A 24,755-nucleotide genomic window follows, 5' to 3' on the forward strand; every position below is an offset into this window, starting at 1 on the left:
ATTCACAGACAATGATAACAGGCATCTTTCAAAAGCAGTATAAATGTCCAATAAGCGGCGGAAAAGATGTTCATCCTATGGGTTAAAACAAGACAGTACAAATTAAAAGAACAATGAAATTCCCCCGCGCACTTGTGTGGGTTGAAAATTTTTTTAGTTTGATCCCTGCAAGTGTCGACAGTTCCTCCGACACTTCACTGAGACTTTAGGGGGCATTCTTTTTTCGGCCATGCCATGCAGCAGGCAGGATCTTAAGTTTCCCAAACAGGGATCGAACCCACGTCCCCTGCAGTGGAAGCGCAGAGTGCTAACTACTGGGCCACCAGGGAAGTCCCTACGAGGCATTTTTATATTAACTATAAATGTCTTTGGCTTCCCTGGTGGCTCTGTTGGTTAAGAATCCACCAGCAACGCGGGAGACCTGGGTTCGATCCCTGGGTTGGGAAAATCCCCTGGAGGAGGGCATGGCAACCCACTCCAGTATTCTTGCCTGGACAATTCCATGCAGAAGGGAGCCTGGCAGGCTACATTCCATGGGGTTGCAAAGAGTCAGACACGCCTGAGTGACTGAGCACACAGCCCAGCGTAATTGTCTTTAAGGGTATTTGCTTCTTTCAGCTCTGGCATCTTCCTGAGGAAACGCTCATGCTGGCCACAGAGGCATGGGCAGATCCCTGACTGTCACAAGAGAGAAGAGGGGGACAGCGCCCATGCCCACGAAGGGAGATCTTTAGTAGACGTGTCACGGCCAGACCACTCCCAAAAGGGTTCTTGCCAACGTGTTCCCCCCACCACCACTGGAAACAAGAATCCTTTTAGGGAGGGAACTTTGGTCTCTCTGAAGTGGCCGAACTTTAGGACAACACTGTGCAATTTCCAAATATAAACATCGAGGTACAGGGATGTGACCCCTGAGAGAGACAGAGCCCACTGAGCTCATGTACCCCCCAAACCAGGTCCATATGAGCCCTGACTTGATGGAGGCGCTTCTGGGGGGCCTGGCCTGAGCACTGCTGTTCCAGGGGTGAGGAGAGGACCCTAAGACTAGGGTCCCAAGTCCAAGCCCACCACCTCCAGTTGCCTCCTTCCTCCAGGGTGTCCCAAATGGACCCCAGGAGGGTCCCCTGATGGAGGCATGCTGGAGATAAACAATGTCAGTTACACAGTGTGAGGAGAGAACCCAGGACCAGCCCCCACCCGCTACAATTCAAAATAACCGAAGCCTGCCAGAGGGCACCCAGATCTGAGATGACCGTGGGGAAGGGGAAGGGGAAGGGGAAGGCTATCCATATCTACTCACACTGGTTCTCCTGCAGCCTCAGACCCTCGGCAACAACGTGTCCCTTCTCGGTACACAGAGCAAAAACCTTGAAGCCATCAGTGACTCACCATCTCCCATCCCTGAGCACATTCTGTCTGCTCTACCTTTGAAATATTCATCTGCTCAGAATCCCACTTCTCCCTACCCCCACTGTCTCCACTCCCTGGACATTCCCAGTAGCCTCTTCACTGGGCTGGCGGCTTCCAGTTTTGCCCCGCGCTCATAGTGTGTACAGGGCTCCTGTTAAAACTAAGTCAGCTCACATCCTCCTCCACTCAGAGCCCTCCCTTGGCTCCTGCTCACCCCACAGTAAAAGGCAAAGTTTTCACCATGGCCCAAGGCAGCCTGCTTTACGGAGGTTAGTGTAATTCATACCTATGTGTATGCTTTCCTTAAAAAAAAAAAATGAATAGAAAGTAACACGGTTCATCACACACCAGTAAGGGCAATTATTGTTTGGCGAAATTTTGTTCTAACAAGATATGTATGACATTAACATTGTCATTCCATCACCCAGTCACGTCCAACTCTTTGCGACCCCATGGACTGCAGCATGCCAGGCCTCCCTGTCCATCACCATCTCTCAAAGTTTGCTCAAGCTTCACGTCCATTGCTTCGGAGATGCCATCCAGCCATCTCATCCTTTGACACCCTCTTCTCTTTCTGCCCTCAATCTTTCCCAGCATCAGGCACTCTTCCAATGAGTCGGCTGTTCCCATCAGATGACCAAATACTGGAGTTTCAGCTTAAGCGTCAGTCCTTTCAATGAATATTCAAGGTTAATTTCCCTTAAGATTGACTGGTTTGATCTCCTTGCTGTCCAAGGGACTCTCAGGAGTCTTCTCCAGCACCACAGTTCAAAAGCGTTAATTCTTCAGCACTCCACCTTATATAACACATGATTGTAACATACATATGTTTTATGATACGATGGATTTTATGTTTATGATACATATTAGGTATATGATACATATTTATCTGTAGTTTTTCTAAATGCAACACAATGAAACAGGAGATATCAGACTACACGGCACATATTAAGGGTAAATTACTGAAATGTTCATTGCAATGATAAATTTACACACACACAACACACACAACATATATGTTATATGACATATTACATAAAATGTTTTTATATTCCATTATATACTATGTCACATAATACAGGAATTATACAATGTATATCCAACATGGAGGGTGAGTTGTGAATTATTATACATATATATGGTGGATTATATAAAATATAGGTGTTATTTCACCTTGTAGATTGAGATGGAGACTCTGCAATCTGAGAACGGCAGGGTTATTGCAGCGTCTCTAGGAAGTAGCTCCCGTAGGTGGGGACTGTAGGAGTAACGGAAGCAGGACCAGGCAGGGGGGCATAAGAGCTGACCTAATGGGCATGTGGGAGCTGGTTGGCCCCTCCAGAGTTGTGCCAACTGAGGCAAGGGGGCCAGCCTTTGTCCTCTTGAGCCCTTTGCCCATCCTTCGTCCCTTGCTTACTCTGTTCCAGGGGTCAGTAAACTCTTTTTATGTAAAGGGCCAAATAGTAAATATTTGCATCTTTGAAAGCAAAATGGTATTTTTCACAAATGACTCAACTCTGTCATTGCCGTGCAAAAGCAGCCATAAAAAGACATAAACAAATGAGTGTGGCTGGATTCCAATAAATCTTTATTCCCAAAGACAGGCAGCACCAGGCCCTTAGTCTGCTGACCCCAGCCCTGTTTTCATAGCAGAGCCTCTTGCAGGTCCAGGAAGAGGCAGACCCCACACCGTTGCAGGGCCTGCTAGCCCTTTCTCACTCTGGAGGCTGCCAACAGGGCTCCTCGCATCGCCTCCCTGGCCAGCTGATCTACTTCCCCATCTCCATTACTCCTGAACTCTTTCTTCTCAGCCCTCATCACCCAGGCCCGGATTAGTTTTTCTTCTTTCCTCCTTCCTGTTTTTGGCTGCGCTGGGCCTTCGTTGCGGTGCACGGCTCTCTAGCTGTGGCACATGGGCTCAGGAGTCGTGGCTCGAGGGCTTAACTGCCCCAAGACACGTGGGAGCTCAGTCCCCACCCGACCCCCAGGGATGGAACCCACATCCCCTGCGTTGGAAGGTGGACTCTTTACCACTGAGCCACCAGGGAAGATCCTAGTTTTTTTCCTTTACTGTCCCTGCACTAGCTGGTGGCTCCGTGGCAACAGCAACCTCGTCTAGTTCCAGGTTGACTCCCAGCTGCTAGACAGAATGGGGCCAGGAGCGCAGTAAACATTTGTCCAGGAAGCGGGTTGACGGCGCCCTCTCCACCCTCCTCTGGACATGCTTCTCCTCTCCTTCTGCCTACGGGGGCTGGGGGACCCCAGCCTGGCCCCACAGCATCACAGCGGCCAGCTCAGCAATGGGCCAGTGGGTCAGGTGGGGGCTTTAGGAAGTCCATTTTCTCCTGGGGTGGCTCTCCCCAGGCAAGGGCCTGCCCAACGGGGAAAACAACATGGGGGCCAACAGGGCCTGCCAGGAGATGACAGAGGCAGAGTCCTCAGGACACTGGATGAGGCTTTTGTGAGCCACTGTTGAATTTGCTTCTGATGACTTACAGGAGTCCCTCCTCAGGAGGAGTCCCTCCTTCCCAAATAACCACAGGGCAGATAACACTGGACTGTAAGCCCCCTGCGGGTAGGGTTGCGGCTGTCTCCTTCACAGCTGGGTCACCAGCTCTGCACAGAGCACGGTGAGGAACGTGGTGGGCACCTTGGTGACAGTTTGTTGGTTGGTTGGTCAGGCGCGGCAACACCCAGGATCAGGCTCCTGCCCCGTGCAGTGGATGCGCACAGTCTGAACCACTGGACCACCAGGCAGTTCCCTTGGTGACAGTTCTTTGAATGAAAGAATAAACGAAGGACAGTTTTTCTAAAGTTAATAGGGATTTTTAAATGTGGGGAAAAAAATACACCAACTTGAAGACAGCCAATTTGCATTACAAATTTATTCTAACCCCTTTTCCCAAGTCACAAATAGATACAAAATTTTAGCTAGCAGGAAACCAGAGCGATGAGCCATCCTCTGGTCTTGTGCGTTTTGGGGGGGATTCTTTCCCCTCACATGCGCTGACCCCACCCGCACACAGCGGGTGAAGCGGCTACATCCCACGAAGTCTCGCTGCACGTAAGAATGCGTCAGGGCTGAGTTCTGAGTCCGAGATGCGAGAGCAGCACTATGTCAGGGTCAGGGTGGCACAGGGGGTAGGAGCTCCAACCCAGACTGCCCGTCTTCTCATCCCACGTCTGCTTCTTCCCCTCCCGTGTGACCCTGGGTAGGTGACTTTCCCTCTCTGTGCCTCAGTTTCCTCATCAAGGAAACAAAGCAAATAATGTTATGCCAACCATATGAAGCACTTAGAACAGTGTCCCGCGCCTAACTGGAATTCAGTAATTAACTCCACCAGAGGCTTCCCTTGTAGCTCAGTTGGTAAAGAATCTGCCTGCAATGCACGAGACCCGGATTCGAATCCTGGGTCAGGAAGATCTCCTGGAGAAGGAAATGCCAACCCACTCCAGTATTCTTGCCTAGAGAATCCCATGAAGAGAGGAGCCTAGCAGGCTACAGCCCATGGAGTTGCAAGAGTCGGACATGACTTAGCAACTAAACCACCACCACCACCACTCTGATAATGACCGCATCTAACTGACGAGAGGTCACTGACATTGATGTCATTGACACTGACGTGATGTGGGGGGCAGTTAAAGTCCCTGGCCTCCAGAAACCCTGATCCAGAGACGTATCAGCGCCAGAGTGGACCCACCCCCACCAGAGGTAACCATGGAAACAGGTACTGAGCTGGCTCACCTGGCTCCATCAACCACTCCATCATCCTGCGGCAGCTTTGTCTCTTGCCTTCATCATTTAACCTACTCAAGCCACTTCCAATTTTAAAAGTATCCCTACCTGGGCCCACCTCCTCAGCTCCCTCTATATCAGTGGAGGCTCTTCTAGAAGGAATTAAGATGCTGCCTCAGAACCCCAGTTTCTTGGTTTTCTATCTGGGTAAGGTCTTGTGTCCATATGGTTTTCACTCCCCTGGGGAAGGGAGGTGAGGGAGAAAGGGAGAGAAAGCTGGCCCCTCCCACTCCACCTACAGCTGCTGGGAAACATATGGAATGGGTCTCACCTCATTCGGCAAATGCTAAGATCCTGAGTGTAATGGGGGGCTGTTCTGATAGAGAATTACACCCCCTCCTTTTGCTACTGTGTAGAGATCTCTGCCCCCTCCCCAAGTAGTCCACCTCCCTCTCATCTTTCTTCTTGCTTCTCTCCTAATTTTAATAAGCCTTGTACCCGTTTTGGAGATCAGCTCATGATTCTCAAACACATCCTTCAGCTGACTTCCTCACTCCAGGGCTCCTTTAAGTAAGCAACATCTACAGCCTGAAAGGGGCTTCCCAGGTGGCTCAGTAGTAAAGAATCCGCCTGCCAATGCAGGAGACACAGGTTTGATCCCTGGGTCAGGAGGATTCCCTGGAGAAGGAAATGGCAACCCGTTCCGGTATTCTTGCCTGGAAAAGCCCATGGACAGAGGAGCCTGGTGGGCTACAGTCCATGGGGTTGCAAGAGTTGGATACGACTTAGGGACTAAATAACAGCAACAGCCTGAAAGACAGAATGCTGACTGGTGGGGCCCAGACCCCTCCCGCTTCAGAGGTGAGTCTTGGAAGAGAAGCCACGTTGTGAAGGATGGTTCCTGGACTGTTCCTCTCACCCTCATGCTTCCCCAAATGTCCCACGGGATTGGCAAAGGACTCCTGGGCTGCCTCACCCAGGAAGTTATGGGAGCTTATTTGCAGAGTCTTTGATGTAATTAAGTCAAGGATCTTGACGTGAAATCATCCTTGATTTAGGGTGAGCCCTAAATCCAATGACAGGCGTCTTCACAAGAGACAGGGAGGAAGAGAAGGCCATGGGAAGATGGAGGCAGAGGCTGGGGACATGTGGCCAACAAGCCAAGGGATGCCTGAGGCCGCAGAAGCTGAAGAGGCAAGAAAGCGTCCTCCTCTAGAGCCTGTGGAGGGAGGGAGATCTGTGAACACCCTAGTTTCAGATCTCTGACCTCCACAACTCGTGTAGTTGTGGGGTTTTTTGGTTTGTTTTGGCCACCCTGCAGCATGTGGGATCTTAGTTCCCCAACCAGGGACTGAACCTGCGTCCCCTGCACTAGAAGCACAGAGCCTTCATCCCTGGACCACTAGGGAAGTCCCTAAACTCCTGTTGCTTTAAGCTACCGAGTTTGTGGTAATTTGTTACGGCAGTCCTGAAAACTAATAACAAAGGTAAGACCCAACTGGCAGCTAAGCTAAGCCCAGTGGGATGGAGGTGGGACTTGGGGATTGGAGGCAGGAGGGTAACGCTGCGTGAAGGGGGGCTGCTGGACCAGAGCCCGATGAGAGGAGGGCAAGAGCACAGAGATCTACAGATCTGACGGACACGGGGATGTGGTCATCTAACCCAGGGCAGTCCCCTGAGTGACACCACTGAAGAAGACGGTGGGAAGACAGGAAAGGCCTGGGACTCTGAGGACAGGTAACCAGAGGGCTGAGGCTGCAAAGACAGGCCAGACTAGCCACTGGCAGGACCCAACTTTCCACCAGAAGAGGGAGTGGCAGGGCACTGCTGGAAGACCTGCACAGCCATTCCAGTGGGCTGTGCCCTAGACCAAAGGAAGGGGGTGGCGGTTGGTTCTGTTGGAAAATCCCATATGAGTGTCTTGGGGGAAGAGACCATGGATCAGGTTAAGGGGAAAGATATAATATTTGACGGATCAACTGTAAGCCAAGATCCCCTGTTTTCCCCTCAAAGAGAGGAGTGGTGCCCAGAGAGCCCGCCTTAGAAGGTGAGGGAGGCAGAAGTGCATTGAACGACCCTGCATCCCCTCACAATGGCTGGCGCCACCTGACAACCGGAAGGAGGCATTCTGATGTCAAGGATGAGCGTCCCAGGGAAATATAATACTGATCACCGTAAACGGGGGGCTGGCAGGTTGATCTGGCTCAAGTCCGGTTCCAAGTCTTCTGCCAGAGGAGTGAGCCTGCTGTCCTGCTGGCTGGGCCCGGGGTCGGCGCGGTTCGGAGCGGGTGGGAGGGGTGAGCACTGGACTGCACCACCTGAGTCAGAGGCTGGAGAGGCCGCGTTGTAACGCTTCACCTGCCGGCCACTGGTCACAGTAGGAAAGTGTCACGGGTCAGCAGCAGGGTGACCTAAGCCAAGTTCCATCCATCCACACCCTGGTGGTTTCCCCTGGGCCAGCACAGGCAAGGGTAACGCAGGGAGAAGGCCACATCAGGGCACACAAGGCCGCACCCAAGTTCAGGCTTCAGCAAGCTCCTACTTCTTGGGTGAGGACACTGCCTGGGACGTGGACGAAGCCCCGGGGGTGGACGGCGGGTCCCCGGCGCGCAGCTGGGTGCGCACCTCTCGCATCTCCGCCTGCAGCTCCTCCAGGGCGCCCGGCGACGGCGCCGCCTGCACCTGCGCCTGCAGGGCCTCGAGCGCCAGCGCCAGGTGGCCCACCTCGGCCCGCATCGCTTCCCAGGCGGCGCGCTGCTCCTCCTCCTTGCGCCGCTGCTGCGCCTGGTGGCGCCAGTACTCCAGCACCAGGCAGCTGCCGCCCACGATGAAGATGGTGGCCTCGCCCAGCAGCTCAGCGCCCAGCTCGGCGGCTGCCTCCTCGTTCAGCGGCTTAATGACCGTGCCCCGGAAGCCCATGATGCGCATCTTGGTCCGCATCTCCACCCAGTGGTACACTGCGGGGGAAGAGAGGGGTCAGGCCGTGCGCTCAGGGCCCCCTGCCACCCCCGTCCCTCCACGCCTCGGTGTCCAGGTCAGAGAACTGGGGACACAGCAGCCAAAATCACCAGGGAGGTGCTTTAAAGAAGACCCGGCCCCCGGCCTGGTCTGAGGAACGCCAAGTCACCCCTATTGGGGTGACCCTGAGGGCATCCTTTAAATCTCCCAGAAGATTCTGGCAAGGGGCCAGGAATGAGAAACTGTGCCCCAGAGGGGAGGTTCTGAGACTGGGGACCAAGCTCCTGGAAGGTCACTAGGAGCTTCCAGGGCTCAAAGTCCCAGGAGGTGTAAAGAAAAGATCAACTGCTGAGAGCTTAACTCCTGCTTGTCTCTCAAGCCACCTCCCTGGGCACCATCACCCCGCCCACTTGAGAGAGGCAGAACCCTTTCTTTCCAGATCTTCCCCAAATGCAGCTGCCGCGGTGGAGTTGGGTGGGGGGCACCTCCTGGATCCAAAGAAAGGGCAGCTGAAATGTGGGAATGGATGCTAAGCGACTGTGAGCAGAGGGTGCCCGAGCCTCTGCAAGTCTGGCTCCCAGCCTAGATCTTCATCGACTCTGAAGATGGAGCTCCCCACAATAAGGTTCTGGGCACATATCCTGGAAGAAGCTCAGAGCTGACTGATGCTGCCGGAACAAAAAACTTCCTTGCCTAGCTGTTTCTTTGTGAAGGAAGATTCTCAGTGTTTGAGTCTTAGAAACCAAGGCAGAATGGATGCTGAACCCCGACTCACTCATATGACAGTTAACATTCATCCAAGGACACTTGGGATTATTGGGGGTGATGCCGTTTTCTGGCTCATCTGGAGATTCATTTTCCTTCCTCTCATTTTACTTTTAATGTTTAATAATTACCCAGAAAATGTAGAACACATAAGATGTTTTAATTAATTGTGAACTAATAATTTTAGTTTTTGGACCAATAATTTTAAAAGCAATTCAAACCAGAAGAAAATATTTTAACATTTAGAACCTTACACAGGAAATTAAACAGATTCAAATTTGAATTTCTGTACATATTTTGGTTGCTGATACATCATTCATTAGACAGAATTCTTTGGGGAATGAAACTGTAAGTATAATTTCAAGGACAAAAAGGGACAACATAAAATTTGACTGTAAAAGAGGAACTTGCTCTTTTTTTTTTTTCCTTATAAACTGGGCAACGGCAGGCGCCAAATCACAAGAGGATGTGGATTTCGGTAATCCACAAAGAATCCTTCAAAGAAAGGATGCTCCAGGTGTTTGAAAATGTTGTATTCCTAACGCAACAGAAATGATATCTTTTGTATTTCCTATTGGTCCCCAGCCACACCATAAGAGATGAGCACCTCGCCTTTCCCTGACCCCTCTGCTCCTCATTCCTACAAGGGATTTGTAATATTTATTTTATTCTTATATTTACACTCTTCTCACCATCCCCCTCGGCTCCCAACATGGCTGAGGAGGAAGCCAGCAACCCCTCTTCCCCTCTCCACTTCGCACCCCGCAATCTCCTTAGGCCAGACCATTCTTTCTCAAGATCAAGTTTTAACACACTGGCTGTTCAGGGGCTATCGTACAGTCCCTTGCACTCTGTACATCAGACAAGTCAGAAAAATGAAAATAAATGGCACACACAAGGCAACAATCATGGAGACACTGTTCGGTGTGACGTGACTACGCTAGAAAGGAGCCCCTGTGATGGGCTGTGTGAGGGCGGGGGCCGCCTGGCAGAGGGGTCTGGATGCCTTGATGCGTCCTCAGGATCAAGGTCAGCCAGCTTCTCTACTCTTACTCCATGGAGCACATGTCAGTTTGCTCTCAACTGGACGATGATTTTCTAGGATGACTTGACTTTCTCTTGCATGACAGTTCTCAAACTGCATATCTCATCCCATAAGTGGGTCATGAGGTCAGTGTGGTTGCACAAACTATTATTAAAAATATAAGCAAGAACGTAATCTTTAGGGAACTGGTGACTGACCCTGGTCAGGTATGATGATAACCACTTGCATGACCTGTGTCGCAATAGGAGGTCCTGATAAGGAATGAGGTACTGCCTCCAAATACTAACCTGGAGAATTCGGAAGGGACCAAAGGAGAGAGGATACGCCCGCCCACAGCGTGTCCTGTAAAATTAGCCCAGAATTCAGGAGGAGCCCAAGGAGGAGGGTGAGTGCTAAGTCACTTCAGTCATGTCTGACCCTTTGCAGCCCCATGGACTGTAGCCTGCCAGACTCCTCTGTCCATGGGATTCTCCAGGCAAGAATGCTACAGGGAGTTGCCGTGCCCTCCTCCAGGGATTCCCAACCCAGGGACTGAATCCGAGTTGCTTATGCCTCCTGCATTAGCAGGCAGGTTCTTTACCACTAGTGCCACCTGGGAAGCCAGTGGAGGAGGGAGGAAATGATATACCCTGCCAACCTCTCAGAAGCCCTCACGCTGGAATCCACCTTGGCTAAGTGATGCACGAACCACCAGGGAGGCACCTGAGTCAGAATGATTGGTCAGAGGCCACCGGGAAACTAACCCCATCACCGTAAAACCTGAGACCTCGAGCCACGTGGCAGAGCAGTCCTCCTGGGTTCCCTTACCCTTCTGCTCTCCACCCAGGTGCCCCTTCCCAATGTTTTGCTTTGTCAGCACGTGTGTCTCCTCCGACAACGCATTTCCAGGTGTTAGAAAAGAGCACACTCTCGGGCCCTGGAAGGGGTACCCCTTCCTGCAACATAACAGAAAATATTAGATGCACTTGGAGGCATTACCCAAGTTGGTCAAAGACAGATACCCAATGATCTCATTTACATGTGGAACTAAAACAACAGCAGCAAAAAACCAAGCTCATCAATATAACAACAACAAAAAAGAAGACAAAACATCCAAGCCAATCTCATGTACTCAGGGCAAGGACTGTTTCACAAAACTGTTATTCTTGTTTTATGTGGAACTATATGACTGTGTGTGAGACTGGAACATGGGCAAAAGGCTGAAAGCCACTGTCCTAGACTTGGGTTGGAATCCCCAAATCTACAGATCATGTTTAGGACAGTGACATCTTCCCAACACTGAGCCGTTCCATCCATGTGTATGGTCTCTCTCTCCACTCAGCTTCACGTTCTTTCTGCCAGCCTTGTACTTCTCTAATTTTATTTATTCCTAGGTACTAATAGTTTTGCCATTATTATTCATGGTATTTTAAACTCCATTTTCCATTTGGCTGGGCTGGGACACAGTGATGATACAGTTGAGTTATGTAAATAACTTTCTCTCCAGTGAGCCCCCCCCATCCATTCTTTTTTTCCCTTTTTAGTGAAATATTACTTACACAAAGTATACAAATGTTAACTGTAGAGCTAGATAAGTTTTTTTTAATCTTTATTTTGTATTGGGTATAGCTGATTAACAATGTGATGATTTCAGGTGAACAGTGAAGGGACTCAGCCATACATATACATGTACCCGTTCTCCCCCAAGAGCTGAATAATTCTGTAATATGTAAGCACCACCTAGATCAAGATCTAGGACATTCCCACACTCCAAATGGCTCCCACCCTCAAGCCTTCTTCCAGCCGGTTCTCCTCAAATCACTATTCTGACCTCTTAGGATAGATGACAGTTCCCTTAAATCCTATTCTGTCCTCCTCGTGATAGATCACTCTCTCACTCTTTCTGTTCTGACTTCTTTTGTTCAACAATATGTGAGATCCACGGTGTTGCCATGCGTTCAGCTCATCCACTGTGTTGACTGAACAGTTCATTCACCCACACCCCACGGATGGACACTCAGAGAGCCTACAGTAGGAAGCTTTCCCAGGAATGAAACTGCTGAATCACAGGGCATTGCACAACCCAGACAATCCCAACACACATCTTAATGAAGTATTTTGTTGTTAGGGGCAAGCTGACCCTAAAATTCACAGGAAATGCAGATGTTCTAAGAATAGAAAATTTTAAAGAAGATCAAAGTTGGAAGATTTACACAATCAGATTTCAAGACTAACTACAAAGCTAAAGTAATTAAGACAAGACAGTACTGGTACAAGGACAGACAAATCGAGAACTGGGAAAGAACACACTGTCCAAAACTAGGCCCCCACATATTTGACTGCTTTTCACATGCTAGACCAACCTTGTAGTCTTGGAATAAATCCCACTAGGTTATAACGTATTATCTTTCTTATACAGTGCTGGATTCTACTTGCTAACATTTTTGTTCAGGATATCTGAATCCATGTTTAGAAGGATCTTGGCCTAAAATTTTTCTTTCTTATAATGATCTTGTTAGGTTGTGGTTATCAGTATCTCATTCAACTCATAAAATGAATAAGGAAGTGTTCCACATTCTCTATTATTTAGAAGAGTTTGGGTAATGACCTTGTTTCCTTCTTAAATGTTTGGAAGAAGTTATCACTGAAGCCATCTGGGCTTGTGATTTTCTTTAAGGGGAAGGTTTTAAATTGCAGATTCAATATCTCTAACAGATATAGGGCTATTCAGAGTTTCTATTTTTTCTTGTGTCAACATTGTTAATTGTGTTTTTCAAGGAAACTGTCCATTTCCTCTACACTGCCAAATTTTGAGGCTATAGTTGATCATGATATACTCTTGTCATCCTAGAGTTAGGATCTGAATTTATCTTTCATCCCTTTTAATGGAAATTTGTGTCTTTCCCCTTGAGTAGTATTAACCTTTTCAAAGAAACAAGTTTTGACTTTGCTGATTTTTCCCTATGAAATGTCTGCTTACTCCTAGTTCTTCTTCAAGGTGGTCTCAGGTGTTTCTTTTCAGGACTAAGACCCCTCTGGGCATCCTCAGCTCCTGGGGCTCCTACATCCCAGCCCTGATCAATCCTGGGTATCACTGGTGACAGACCTGTCTCCCTCACTGGGTCACGAGCTCCGCAAGGGCTGGGCGCAGGCCCATTCTGCTAGCCCTTCCATCTCACACCTGAGTTCACCTCTGCCCGGGGTAGCAGCCCCGCACTCCTCTTTTCCCACTGTGCCCAATTCACTTTTTAGGTCTCAGCTGGAGTAACTCTTCTTCCTAAAGGAAGACACCTCTCTGATAGCTAGGCTGCATCAAACACATCCTCTAGGCTCCCAAAGCTCCCCAGGCTTCCCTTATCAGTTCAGTTCAGTCGCTCAGTCGTGTCCGACTCTTTGTGACCCCATGAATTGCAGCACGCCAGGCCTCCATCACCAACTCCCGGAGTTCACCAGACCCATGTCCATTGAGTCAGTGATACCATCCAGCCATTTCATCCTCTGTGGTCCCCTTCTCCTCCTGCCCCCAATCCCTCCCAGCATCAGAGTCTTTTCCAATGAGTCAACTCTTCGCCTGAGGTGGCCAAAGTACTGGAGTTTCAGCTTTAGCATCATTCCTTCCAAAGAAATCCCAGGGCTGATCTCCCTTATCATGACATCGTTTACTCTTTTTTTTTTTTCTTTAAATACGGATGCAGAACTCCTTGCTTCTAAAATGGATACAGAAATCAGTTTCACCCAGGCTTGTTTGACCTTTCACCAAAAATGTTGGTTTCACTGTTTCAAGTTTCTTGAGACCTTTGGCAAATTCTCCCTGCTTCATGGGGAACTCCTTTGTCACTGCCTGGAGGCTAGACTGAAGGGCAGGTTCCCAGAAATGCCCAGCTCAGCACCTGGCATCAAGAAGGCACTCAGGCAATGTTTAATGAGGATGAACGGCTCATCTTTCCTTCGGGTGTCCTAAAATTTACTGTATTTAATGTCACTATAAGCATCCAAATATTTTGTCCAAACATTCTTGTCTGTTTTGAAGTTTATATCTTAAATAAAGCTTGATGTTTATCCTATCTCTCAGGAGTCAAGAATGCTGCCCTTCCCAAGCAGGAGAGAATTTCACAGGTCGCTTTAGCCAAGAGAAACACAGGATTGGCCTAACCTGCTCATCTGCCCTTAGTCACTCTGCTGGAACTTTTAACATCGTGTCATGGTGGCACACTGCCACCTTCAATTCTTCTCCTTTTGAATTGGGGTGTGTTGATTTACAATATTGTAAATATATTATGTATTGTGAACAAGAGTTTCAGGTGTACAGCACAGTGACAGTCTTTTCACAGATTATACTCTATTACAGATTATTACAAGATGATGTGTATAATTCCCTGTGCTATACAGTCAGTCCTTGTTGCTTATCTGCTTTATATATAGTTTGTATCTGTTAATCCCGTGCCCCTAATTGGTCCCTTCCCACTTCCCTTTCCTCTCGGGTAACCACAAATTTGTTTTCTGTATCTGTCTGTTTATGTTCTACATATACATTCATTTGTATTATTTTTTAGATTCCACATATAGGTGATATCAAACAGTATTTTCCTTTCTTTCTGTCTGACTTATTTCACGAAGCATAACACTTTCTAGGTTCATCCATGGTGCTGCAAATGGCACCATTTACTTCTTATGCCCAAGTAATATTCCACTACACACCCACACACCTCTCTCTCTATATGTATGTATACACAGACACACATGCATACATATTATATATCTCACATCCTTTTAATCCAACTGAGGCAGGAGGTAGATGGGGCCCCAGGTTGAACAGCTCCAATGGTCTCCTGGCTGATACTTGGAGATATACGGTATCATCAGGACTACTGGGCCTTGATTGGGTAAAAGGCAAAGCAACCACATTCTTCTAATTCTTGTGGTTAAGGGGATTTCCCTGCCTGACACACTGGCAGAGAAGGTCCTCAGTCGAGGGGAGAGAAAAAGGGAGGGAGGAGACATCAGCCCATAATTTGTCCTGCCAACCTCCCAGAAACCTTCATGTTGGAACTGATCTTGGCTGAGAGATGCACACACACACTGGGGAGGACCCCGAGTCAGACCAAAGATGGACACGGACAAGATGGTGTCAGGGGCAACCCAAAGACTGCCCGGATACAAGCGACTTAAACCTCTCCTATTGACACACAACTCACTCTAAGTTCCCCTGTGTTTTCTCCCATACATACTTTGCTTCTAATAAATGCTTTATTTTTGTTTCAAGTCTTAATCTCTTTGCTAAATTCTTCCTTCAAAGAAGACAAGGACTGAGGCCCCCCTTCTTCCCAGCAAAATCACAATCGTCTATTGATGGGCACTTGGGTTGTTCCTATGTCTCGGCTACTGTAAAGTGCTGCTATGTACACTGGGGTGCGTGTATCTTTTCAAATTAGTGCTTCTGTTTTGTCCAGATATATGCCTAGGAGTGGAATTGCTGGATCGTATGTAGTTCTATCTTTAAATTTTAAAGGAAATTAAGCAAAATATATTGCACAACAAATGGATCAATGAAGAAATTCAAAGAGAAATTAAAAAAATACTTTGAGATGAATGAAAATGAAATACAACATATCAAAACTCACGGGAACCAGCAAAAGCAGTTCTAAGAGGGAAAACAATTTTTGAAAATACAGTGGTAAATACAATAAAACAGATAAAATAGTTAAACTGGGGAACAGGATAGTGGTAGAAAAGAAGACAGTTGAGTTTTCTTCTTTTTATCATAAATCATGGATATATTTGACTCTTTAGGTACTCATGTTCCTTTGACAACATTAGTAATTAATGTAATTTTGAAAACAGAAATACATTTAAAAGACTTGTCTAAGCCAAATATTCAATCAAAAGTCACAGAAAACACATTCTTCTCCAGTCTCAAGTGTACATGGAATGTTCTCCCATTATAGATCATGTGTTAGGCAGCAAAACAAGCCGTAACAAGAAGACTGAAATCACATCAAGTATCTTTTCTGACCACATTGGTATGAAACTAAAAAATCAGTTACAAGAAAACTGGAAAATTCACAAATATGTGGAGATTTAACAACATGTATTACTCAACCAACGGGTCAATGGAGAAATAAAAAATACTTTGAAATGAATGAAAATGAAATACACCATACCGAAACTCATGGGATTCAGCAAAAGCACTTCTAAGAGAGAAGTTCATTGTGATAAACACCTACCTCAAGAAAGAAGAAAAATCTCAAATACACAACCTTATTTTATACTTCAAGGAACAAGAAGAAGGACAAACGAAGCCTAAAGTTAATAGAAGGAAGGAGATAACAAAGACCAGAGCAGAAATAAATGAAATAGAAACTGAAAAGACAATATAAAAGGTCAATGAAACCAAGAGCCGGCTCTTTGAAAATACAAACAAAATTGATAAATCTTTAGCTGGAGGAATCAAATAAAATCAGAAATGAAGAAGTTACTATTGATTCTACAAAGGATCGAGAGAGTACTATAGACAATTACATGCCAACAAATTGGACAACCTAAAAGAAATGAATAAATGCCTAGAAACATACAATCTTCCAAGATTGAATCATGAAGAAATATTACCTTCAAAAATATATTTATCTTCAATAAAAGACACTGAGTAAACTAGACAATCACATGTAAAAGAATGAAATTGTACCACGATCCCAGGTGGCACTACTGGTAAGAGCCTGCCTGCCAACGCAGTAGACGTAAGAGACACAGGCTCGACCCCTGCGGTGGGACGATCCTTTAGAAAAAGAAACGGCAAACCACTCCAGTATCCTTGCCTGGAGAATTCCATGGATAGAGGAGCCTGGTGGGTAATGGTCCACAGGGTCGCAGATAGCGGGACACAGCTGAAGTGACTTAGCATGCACACATCTTACACCACACACAAAAATTAACTCGAAATGGACTAAATATCTGACTGTAAGACCTGAAACCATCAAACTCCTAGAAGAAACAGGTGGTAAGCTCTTTAACGTAAGTCTTGGCAACGATTTTTTGGATTTGACACCAAAAGCAAAAATAAACAAGTCAAACTAAAAAAAGCTTCTGCACAGTAAAGAAAAACCATAAACAAAAAGAAAAGGTAATGTATGGGATGGGAGAAAATATCTGCAAATCATGTATCTGATAAATGGTTTTAATATCCAAAATATACAAAGAACTCATTTAATTCAACAACAGAAAAACCAAACAACTCAACTGGCAGAGGATGTCTGAACAGACTTTTTTTTCAAAGGGTATATACAGATGGCTTGCAGGTACACGAGAAGATGTTCAACGTCACTAATCATCAGAGAATTGCAAATAAAAACCACAATGAGCTATCCCACCTATGAGAATGGCTATTATCAAAAAGACAGGAAATAACAAGCAATGGTGAGGACTTGGAGAAAAGGGAACTCGTGGACATCACTGGTGGGATCATAAGTTGGTGCAGCCACTACGGAGAACAGTATAAAGGTTCCTCAAAACATTAAAAATAGAACTACCATATGATCCAGCAAACCCACTCCTGGGTATTTATCCGAAGAAAACGAAAACACTGATTCACAGTTCTGATTCTAGGAATTTATCACTTTCTTCTCCAAGAAAAAAAGTATGTATGGGTTTATAGAAAGATTTGGAGTCCAGAGGAATGCATGCTAACCCCCACATGCTGGGACCATTTAGCAGGGAGCTTCTTTCACCTGCTAGGCCAGGGGCCTGCTTTGCATTCAGTTATCCAGGGGTGCGCCCTGAGCATCAGCCACTCCTGAGGGGCTGATCTGTGGGACCACCGGGACTCACCAGGAGGGGACTTTATCGGTGACTATTAGGGCCAGAGGCACGTGAGTGGTGCATGACACCATTTAATGACCTGAAGTTTTATGGCCATGTGATAAGATGACCTGAATAACCCTCATGGGGAAGACAGGTTCTTGGGAAGTTAATCACAAAGTATCTGAGGAGACTTTGGATCTTTCTCAGGAAGCTCTGTTGCTGCAGAGTCAGTGTGCACCAGCCAGGAGAACCCCGGAGGGTGGCATAATGGGGCCCAGGGTCCACTCGCATGGGAGGACCTGACACATCACCTTCTCTGGCAACCACCTCGCTGGAGACCCCCTGGGCCCAGTCAGTCCTCACTCTTCTCTCCTCTGCCTCCTGCTGTGGCCATTCTCTTAACAGCTTGCCCTCCCTGAGCCAAGAACCTGGGGTGAGTATAGCAGGAGGAGGTGTGAAGCCCAGGGTCTTCTGAAGGGCGGTAAATGTGAGGTGGGTTGTGGGGATGACAGCCCTCCAAGCAGGAGTTGTAAACTGCAGATCTATGATCATAAACTGCAAAATCAATGTGGTATGTGGTAACCAGCGTCTCTTTAAAGTAAAAACATTTTAATTCACATTGTGTAATTTCAATTACGTAAAATTCTAGAAAATGCGAGCTGCTCTCCAACAGATCAGTGGTTGCCTAGGGATCGGGGAGTCACAGACAGGGGCTGGGAGCGGTACAGGGATACCCTGGGGTGACGGCTATGTTCACTCTCTAGGCTGTGGTGACGGTTTCACGGGTGTACACGTTTGTCAGAACTTATCAAGTTGTATACTTTAAATACGTGCAGTTTATGATGTGTCAATTATATCTCAATAAAGTCATTAAAAATTAAAAGAGGAAACCGCCCTGGCAGTCCAGTGGTTAAGAGTTCACCTGCCAATGCAGGGTATGTGGGTTCAATCCCTGGTTGGGGAACTAAGATCCCACATGCCACATGGTGTGGCAAAAAAAAAAAAGCACTGAAAGAAACAGAAGAGAATAAAATAGAACAGAACAGACTAAGCCAGCCAGGAAGGAAGAGGAGCGGACGTTAGCTGGGTGAAGCTGACAACCACCACAGGAGATGAGGGCAGTCCCCAGAAAGGGGGATAAAAGCTGAACTAGAGTGAAGAGGGCAGGGGCCCAAGACACCCCCAGGCAGGGAGCCCTGCCTCCCAGCTCTGCCCAGGCCCAGGCTGAGCTGTTTCTGGCCCCCAGGCGACGTGCAGGTGGCTCAGTGGAGGCAGTGCGGCCCTGGATCCCAGGGAGTGCACGGAGAGGCTGTGGCTCTGCTGCTCCTTCCATCAGAGCTGCTCAGTTGAGATGGAGTTCCTGGCCATCTCCGAAGACAATACCGAGTCAGAATAGGACAACTGCAGGAAATACTACAGGAAGAACGTCCAGGTCCTGAGAAGGCATCGTCCCCTCCCCTTCCTCCTCCCCTTCCTTCCTGAACCTTCACTTTGAGGACACAGCCCGGAGTCACCAGTGGTCTCTTCTTTCCAAGATTCTAAGTTATGGACCACGGATTCCTGGTCTGGGGCTCCTTGTCTGCAAAACAGACCAAATTAGAGAGGTTTCCAGCTCTAGCCGGCGGGTGAAGGATGATGGCTAGGGAAGATGGAGCATGTGGTGGCAAGGCAGATTTCTCTCTGTAAGCAAATGAACATGCTGAGCTGAAGGCCCCAGTTTGCTGAGTTCACAAACCACAAGATGGTGCAGAAACTTCTCTATGGACCTTCTCCTTCCTCACGACTCTCCTGAGCTGCAGGCCAGTCTGCTGGTCTTCCTCCTAGCAGCAGAGAGACAAGAGATCCAGGAGGGGGAAAGACAGGCATTCAAGGATGTTTTTTTTGTTTTTTTTTTCTGGCTGCACTGGCTCTTCATTGCTTTGCAAGGGTTTTCTCTAGTTGTGGCTCAAGGATGTTCCTGGCAGTGAGGTTTAGAGGGGTAAAAAGTGGGAAATAACTCAGCTGCCAGAAGTAGATGATTTTGTTTGTGCTGCAACAGTCCTGGGTGACTGGGTCTTCCTGTACCAACAGGCTGCAAGGTACTTCCCCAACTGCCTGACCATGCGAGACCAGGATATGAGTTAAGAGTCCACCAACGAGACGCATCACCCAGGATTTGCAAGGAGACATTACTGATATAGGGTCCCCCAACTGCAGCTTTGCGTGGGTTCTGCTGGTGAAGGTAGGTTAGGGACCTCAAGGTTTTCCAAGGTAAATGTCCAGTGTCCTATTACCAACTTCAGGGGTGTGATGGCTTCTTGGCCCCGGATGGCATTAAATCGGTGTGTTCTTCAATACGAAAGTCAAGCAGGCAGCGTCAGAGGCAGCATCTCCCCTGGTGGGTCAGTTCTGTGGTGGCATTCCAGGAAGCCCAGCCAACAGGCACTTCTTCTGGCCCTTTCAATGACTCTGCAAACCTCATCCTTTGTATTGAATTGCTTTCTGCCTAATTTATTTGGAAATGCATCAAAAATAAGACAGATTAATCAATGGATAGAGGGATGGACTAATGGGTCAAAACGTGGTAAAGGAAGTACAGTAAGATGCTACTGGGAGACTCTTTGCGGTGGGTATATGGGTATTCAAAGTAAACCTCTTTCAATGTTGCTGTATGTTTGGAAATGTTTATGTTAATAATAAAATGTTGAGACCCATCCTTTTTCCTAAAAGAGCTGGAGTGTTTTCTCTTTCCTACAGGTGAACCCCGAAGATGCCGTGGTCTTAGAAATGATGAAAGCTGTCTATGGCCAATGTGGAAAGGGGCTCTGAATATAACAGGCGAACTGAGCAGCTGTCTAGTTCTTGGCCGGTGCCCAGCACGGAGGAAAAACCTCCTCTCCAGGAACAAGGACCTCAGGGGACACTGGGTCTCCGTCTCCCTCTGCTGGCCTGAGATGAAGGTGGGATGCTGTCCCTCTGCTCCCTCCTGCAGGGGAACCTACTATTTTAAGAGCCAGCCTTGGATTCAGCAGTTCCAAGGCTGGAGGCCCAGCGATGCTCCCTGTCCAAGCCTCAGTCTCCTGCTTCATAAAAAGGGTTTAATAATAATCCTTGCCCGTAGGGTGTGTGAGATCCATCAAGACTGTGGCGCCAGCTGAAGGTTTCCATACTGGGCAGCTACTATCGTTATAATCGGGCCTGGGCTGAGGCTCCTGAATCTCAAAATTGATAAGTTTTCACTGGGTGTGGTGCAGGGAGATGACAGAAAATACACAGGGGTGTGCTCCTCCAGGCTTGGGAGACAAGGTCGCTGTTAGCAATACCCAGCGGGTCCTCTTTGCTCCTACAAAAGCCAAGACCACAGGCTGGAGGCAGGCTGGGCCTGGATCCAGTCTCCATGTCCTCAGTGAACCCCCTTTCCCTCACCGCAGTGACTGGTAAAACAGCCCCCAAGAGGGAGGAACAGCTCTTCCTACTTTAGACTTCCAAATAATAAATGGAGAAGAAAAGAAGGAAACACAAAATCAACACTGGATAAATACCACAATAATAATGGCCGCAGATAAGATCCACAGACGACGCTGAAATTAGTGGGCAGAAGTCTCAGGAGAAACAGGATATCTGTATAGTCTCAGAGTGTCTTCCCCAAGAGATTTATTTCATTTTAAAAATTTTGTTTATTTATTTATTTATTTGGCTGTGCTGGGTCTCAGCTGCAGCACGTGGCACCCAGTTCCCTGACCAGAGATTGAGCCTGGGCCCCCGGCATCTGGAGCTCAGAGTTTTAGCCACTGGACCACCTGCAAGTCTCTCATTTTATTTATTGAGGTATAACTGACATAGAGCATTACATTAACCTCAATGACTTAATGACTTGGTACTTGTATATACTGCAAAATCAGATTAACTACAAATGGAAAAATGCTAACTTCATGCTGGACAAACCTAGCAGACGCCCCCTCGACCATGTGACCAAGGTCAGTATGACCGGAAATCCGGCTGATATCCCGAACTCCCTGAAACAGTGCACTGAGAAGCACACGCTGGTTCTGGGTTATGCTTGCCAAAAACATGAAATTTCTTTCCAGTCATGGGAAAGCATCAGACAAACTCAGATCAAAGGACAGTCTACAGAGTTAACTAACCAGTATTCTTCGAAAGGGTCAAGGAAGACAAAGACAAATCGGGAAACTGTCACAGGTTAAAGGGAGCTAGAGAGACATGGCAACTGGTTCAGGATACCGGATGAGACCTGGAGACAGAATAAGGCCTTCGGTGAAAACACTGGTGAAATGGGAATGCCGTGGGTGGTTGCGTTACCAGCACTGCACTTGTGTTCCTTCCCTGGGTTTGCTTCCTGTACCGTGTTTAGATAAGATGCCATCATGGGGGGAAGTTGAGGGAAAGGTCTGCAAGAACTCTGCACCATTTCACAACTTTTCTTTAAATCTACCCTAAGCTCAAAGGAACAAGATTAAAAAAAAGAAGAAGAAGGGACTTCCCTGGTGGTCCAGAAGCTAAGTCTCCATGCTCCCAACACAGGGGACCTGGGTTTGATCCCTGATCGGGAAACTAGATCCCACATGCCAAGACCTGGTGCAGCCAAATAAATAAATTTTTTAAAAAAGAAACAGCCTCCAGGTGGCGAGACTGGGAGGAAATGAACCTTTGGGAACATTCGCGGCTGCCAGGGTAAATCTGTTGCACACCTTTGAGTCAGTAATTCCGCTTCTGGCCAGATTCACCCTGCAGGTGTGAAAGGCTTGCCTGGCACATGAGTTCTGCAGCACTGTTTATGATATAACAATAAAATAAAATAAAACAGGGAAAACGCTACGAGACTATCTACAGTCTCAGAAATTACAAGAATCTGTCAGTAGCTGAGAGTAAGGAAGTTTTTTATGTTGCAGATAGATAATCCTCTCCAGGATGACATGGAACACAGTGAAAAGCAGTGAGGACCCGCACAGTGTCTACTGTTTGCTGAATTCATGGAAAAGAGAGTGGGGTGGCGGGGTGCATGTCAGCATCTGCTTGGAAAGGCACAGTCGCTTTTGTTTTTTTTTCTGGAAAATACTCAAGATAACCGCAGTTGCGTCTGTGGAGGAGAACAGCGTGCCCGGGGAACAGAAGTGGCGGGAGACTTTCCCCTACTTAACTTTTTTGAACCTTAAACTATGTGAACTTGAAACCGAAAACTGAATACAAAACAGATAACTAAAATTTTTTCCCCAAAAAATCAACAAACAAGCCACCCTGGACCCAGAATTTGGGGTCAAGCCTGTTTAGATGAAATCCTCTGCTCTTCCCTCAAGTCCCACTAAGATGGTGACTGGGTAGAAAGAAGCCAGAACCCACAAGAACAGAGGGGAGAGGGCGGAGTGGCCTGGAGGGAGTGAGTGGGGGCACCCGTGGGTGGGGTGGGGCAGGAGACCAGGATGGCAGGCCCTGGTGCCCCTGAGGTAGGGATAAGCTGAGGACCCTCAGAACCCCTTCCCCACCTGACAGGAAGCTGCAGAGGGTGAACCAGGAGGACTCCAGGAACCACTGAGGGAGCAGGCGCCATGCTGAAAATTTATAGGCCTGCCCCTCTGGGCTGGGACTGGTGGTCAACGCCCAGAGGTCAAGAGTGAAGGCCAGCGGCCCAGGCGGGAGTTGCTGGGAGTGAGGCCACATTGTTCACTGAGGCACTTTTTTTTAGAAAGGGGCTTTGCTGAGCTGGGACCTTGGCCATCAGGGGCACAGGAAAGATCTAGGCCACTGACATACCAGTAGCTCCCAGGCCCCGCTCTTCAGGAATCCAGAGCCCCCTCCCAGCTCTCCCTCTAAAGCCCCGGTGAAGTGGGTATCTGTTGGGTTTGCCAGCCCAGCATCCACTCCTCTTTTTCTGGAAACTTTCCCCCACCCTCCTGTGGGGAAGCCGCTCCCTCACTGTTCCCACATGCTGTTCAGGTAAACCTGACCCTACTCTCATCTTCAGATGCTGGCATTCAGCCCTGGTACTTTTCCTGGAATTTCAGGAAAGAGGCCTCCTTCCTCTGGGGTTGCCTGGTGAGTGGGATGTGAAACTGGAGTTACTGAGGCCATCTTGTCCCCAAAGAGAGAGACTGCCTGAGAAAGAAGACAGCACAGAGAAACACAGGGCCTGCGGATGGGACTGCGTCTTCCAGGAATTGTCTGGGTTCCTGGATGCAGCTGAGCTTGAAGCTGTATACTTCCGGAGCTTTTATGCCCCTGCCCATTAGCTTAGGATTCCGTCACTTGTAAACAGGAGTTGAGAGAGGAGTTCAAAGTGAGGTCATCACCCCTTCTTGACAAATATTGAGAGACAGGAGTCTCAGGGAGCACTAAGGGGGCCATGCCTAGAAGTGTGTGCCAGCGTACAACAGGATGCTGACATCACAGACAAGAGGCTAGATAGGTCTTCTGCACTGAGCAAGTGTTACTTTTATGAGCAGAAATCAACTTTCTTTGAAAAATAATAAAGCAAATTAACTGATTCCTTGCTGTCCTTCATTTCTTTAGTCACCGTGACCTCCCGGACCAGGTCCAAATGTACTAACATGGCCCTGTGTGATCTGTCTTTGGATGGCCATCCAGTCCCACTTGTCTACGTTTCAGCCACCCCAGCCTCTTATTCCTCTCATTCACACCTTGACCCTTGCACCTGTGCCTTCATCTTCACGCTGTGGCTCACTCCTCCTCGAGTTCTGAGTCATCCCCTTCTCTCCAAAGCCCTCCCCCAAACCCACAGACAGGCTAAGGTCCCCTCCAGGCTTGCCCAGCACAGCACTGGCCCACTAACTACCCCTCATCATCGAGGGCTGGGCCTGTGCCCCGCTCTGCACTGGAGACCCATCAGAGCAGGGCTGTGCCCCACCACTGCTCAGCACAGGCCCCAGCACAGAGAAGCTGCTGGGCAGTGTTAACGGATGGATGAGATAAGGATGACTGTGTCCCCAGTGCTCAGCACAGGCCACGGTATGGAGAAGAGGCGCGACGAGAGATATGCTGAAAGAATGAGACCAAAAGTGAAAAGTCTGAGGTGTGAAGACATATCAAAGTGAAAGTCAAAGTCGCTCAGTTGTG

The 24,755-nt window shown here is 48.0% G+C and overlaps 1 protein-coding gene and 1 long non-coding RNA gene across 3 annotated transcripts in view; one reads left to right on the top strand and one right to left on the bottom strand.

Moving 5' to 3' along the window:
- The window catches only part of OPA3 (outer mitochondrial membrane lipid metabolism regulator OPA3), a 67,041-nt gene that overhangs the window by 26,355 nt on the left and 15,931 nt on the right, over positions 1–24,755 (bottom strand). The window contains exon 2 of one of the 2 annotated variants that reach the window (XM_069549200.1): positions 4,281–8,103. The exons of the other annotated variant lie outside the window; for it this stretch is intronic. Within the exon in view, the coding sequence (XP_069405301.1) occupies positions 7,685–8,103 (419 nt within the window). The 3' untranslated portion in view covers positions 4,281–7,684. Of the gene's footprint in view, positions 1–4,280; positions 8,104–24,755 lie in introns of those variants that run through there. 2 annotated transcript variants of the gene reach the window in all.
- Positions 19,469–24,165, top strand: LOC138418174 (uncharacterized). The gene is made up of 3 exons (XR_011248431.1): positions 19,469–19,908; positions 20,424–20,626; positions 22,577–24,165. It is a non-coding gene; the product is annotated as an uncharacterized lncRNA (long non-coding RNA).

Source organism: Ovis canadensis, chromosome 14 (genome assembly GCF_042477335.2).
Source record: "Ovis canadensis isolate MfBH-ARS-UI-01 breed Bighorn chromosome 14, ARS-UI_OviCan_v2, whole genome shotgun sequence".
NCBI lineage: Eukaryota > Metazoa > Chordata > Mammalia > Artiodactyla > Bovidae > Ovis > Ovis canadensis.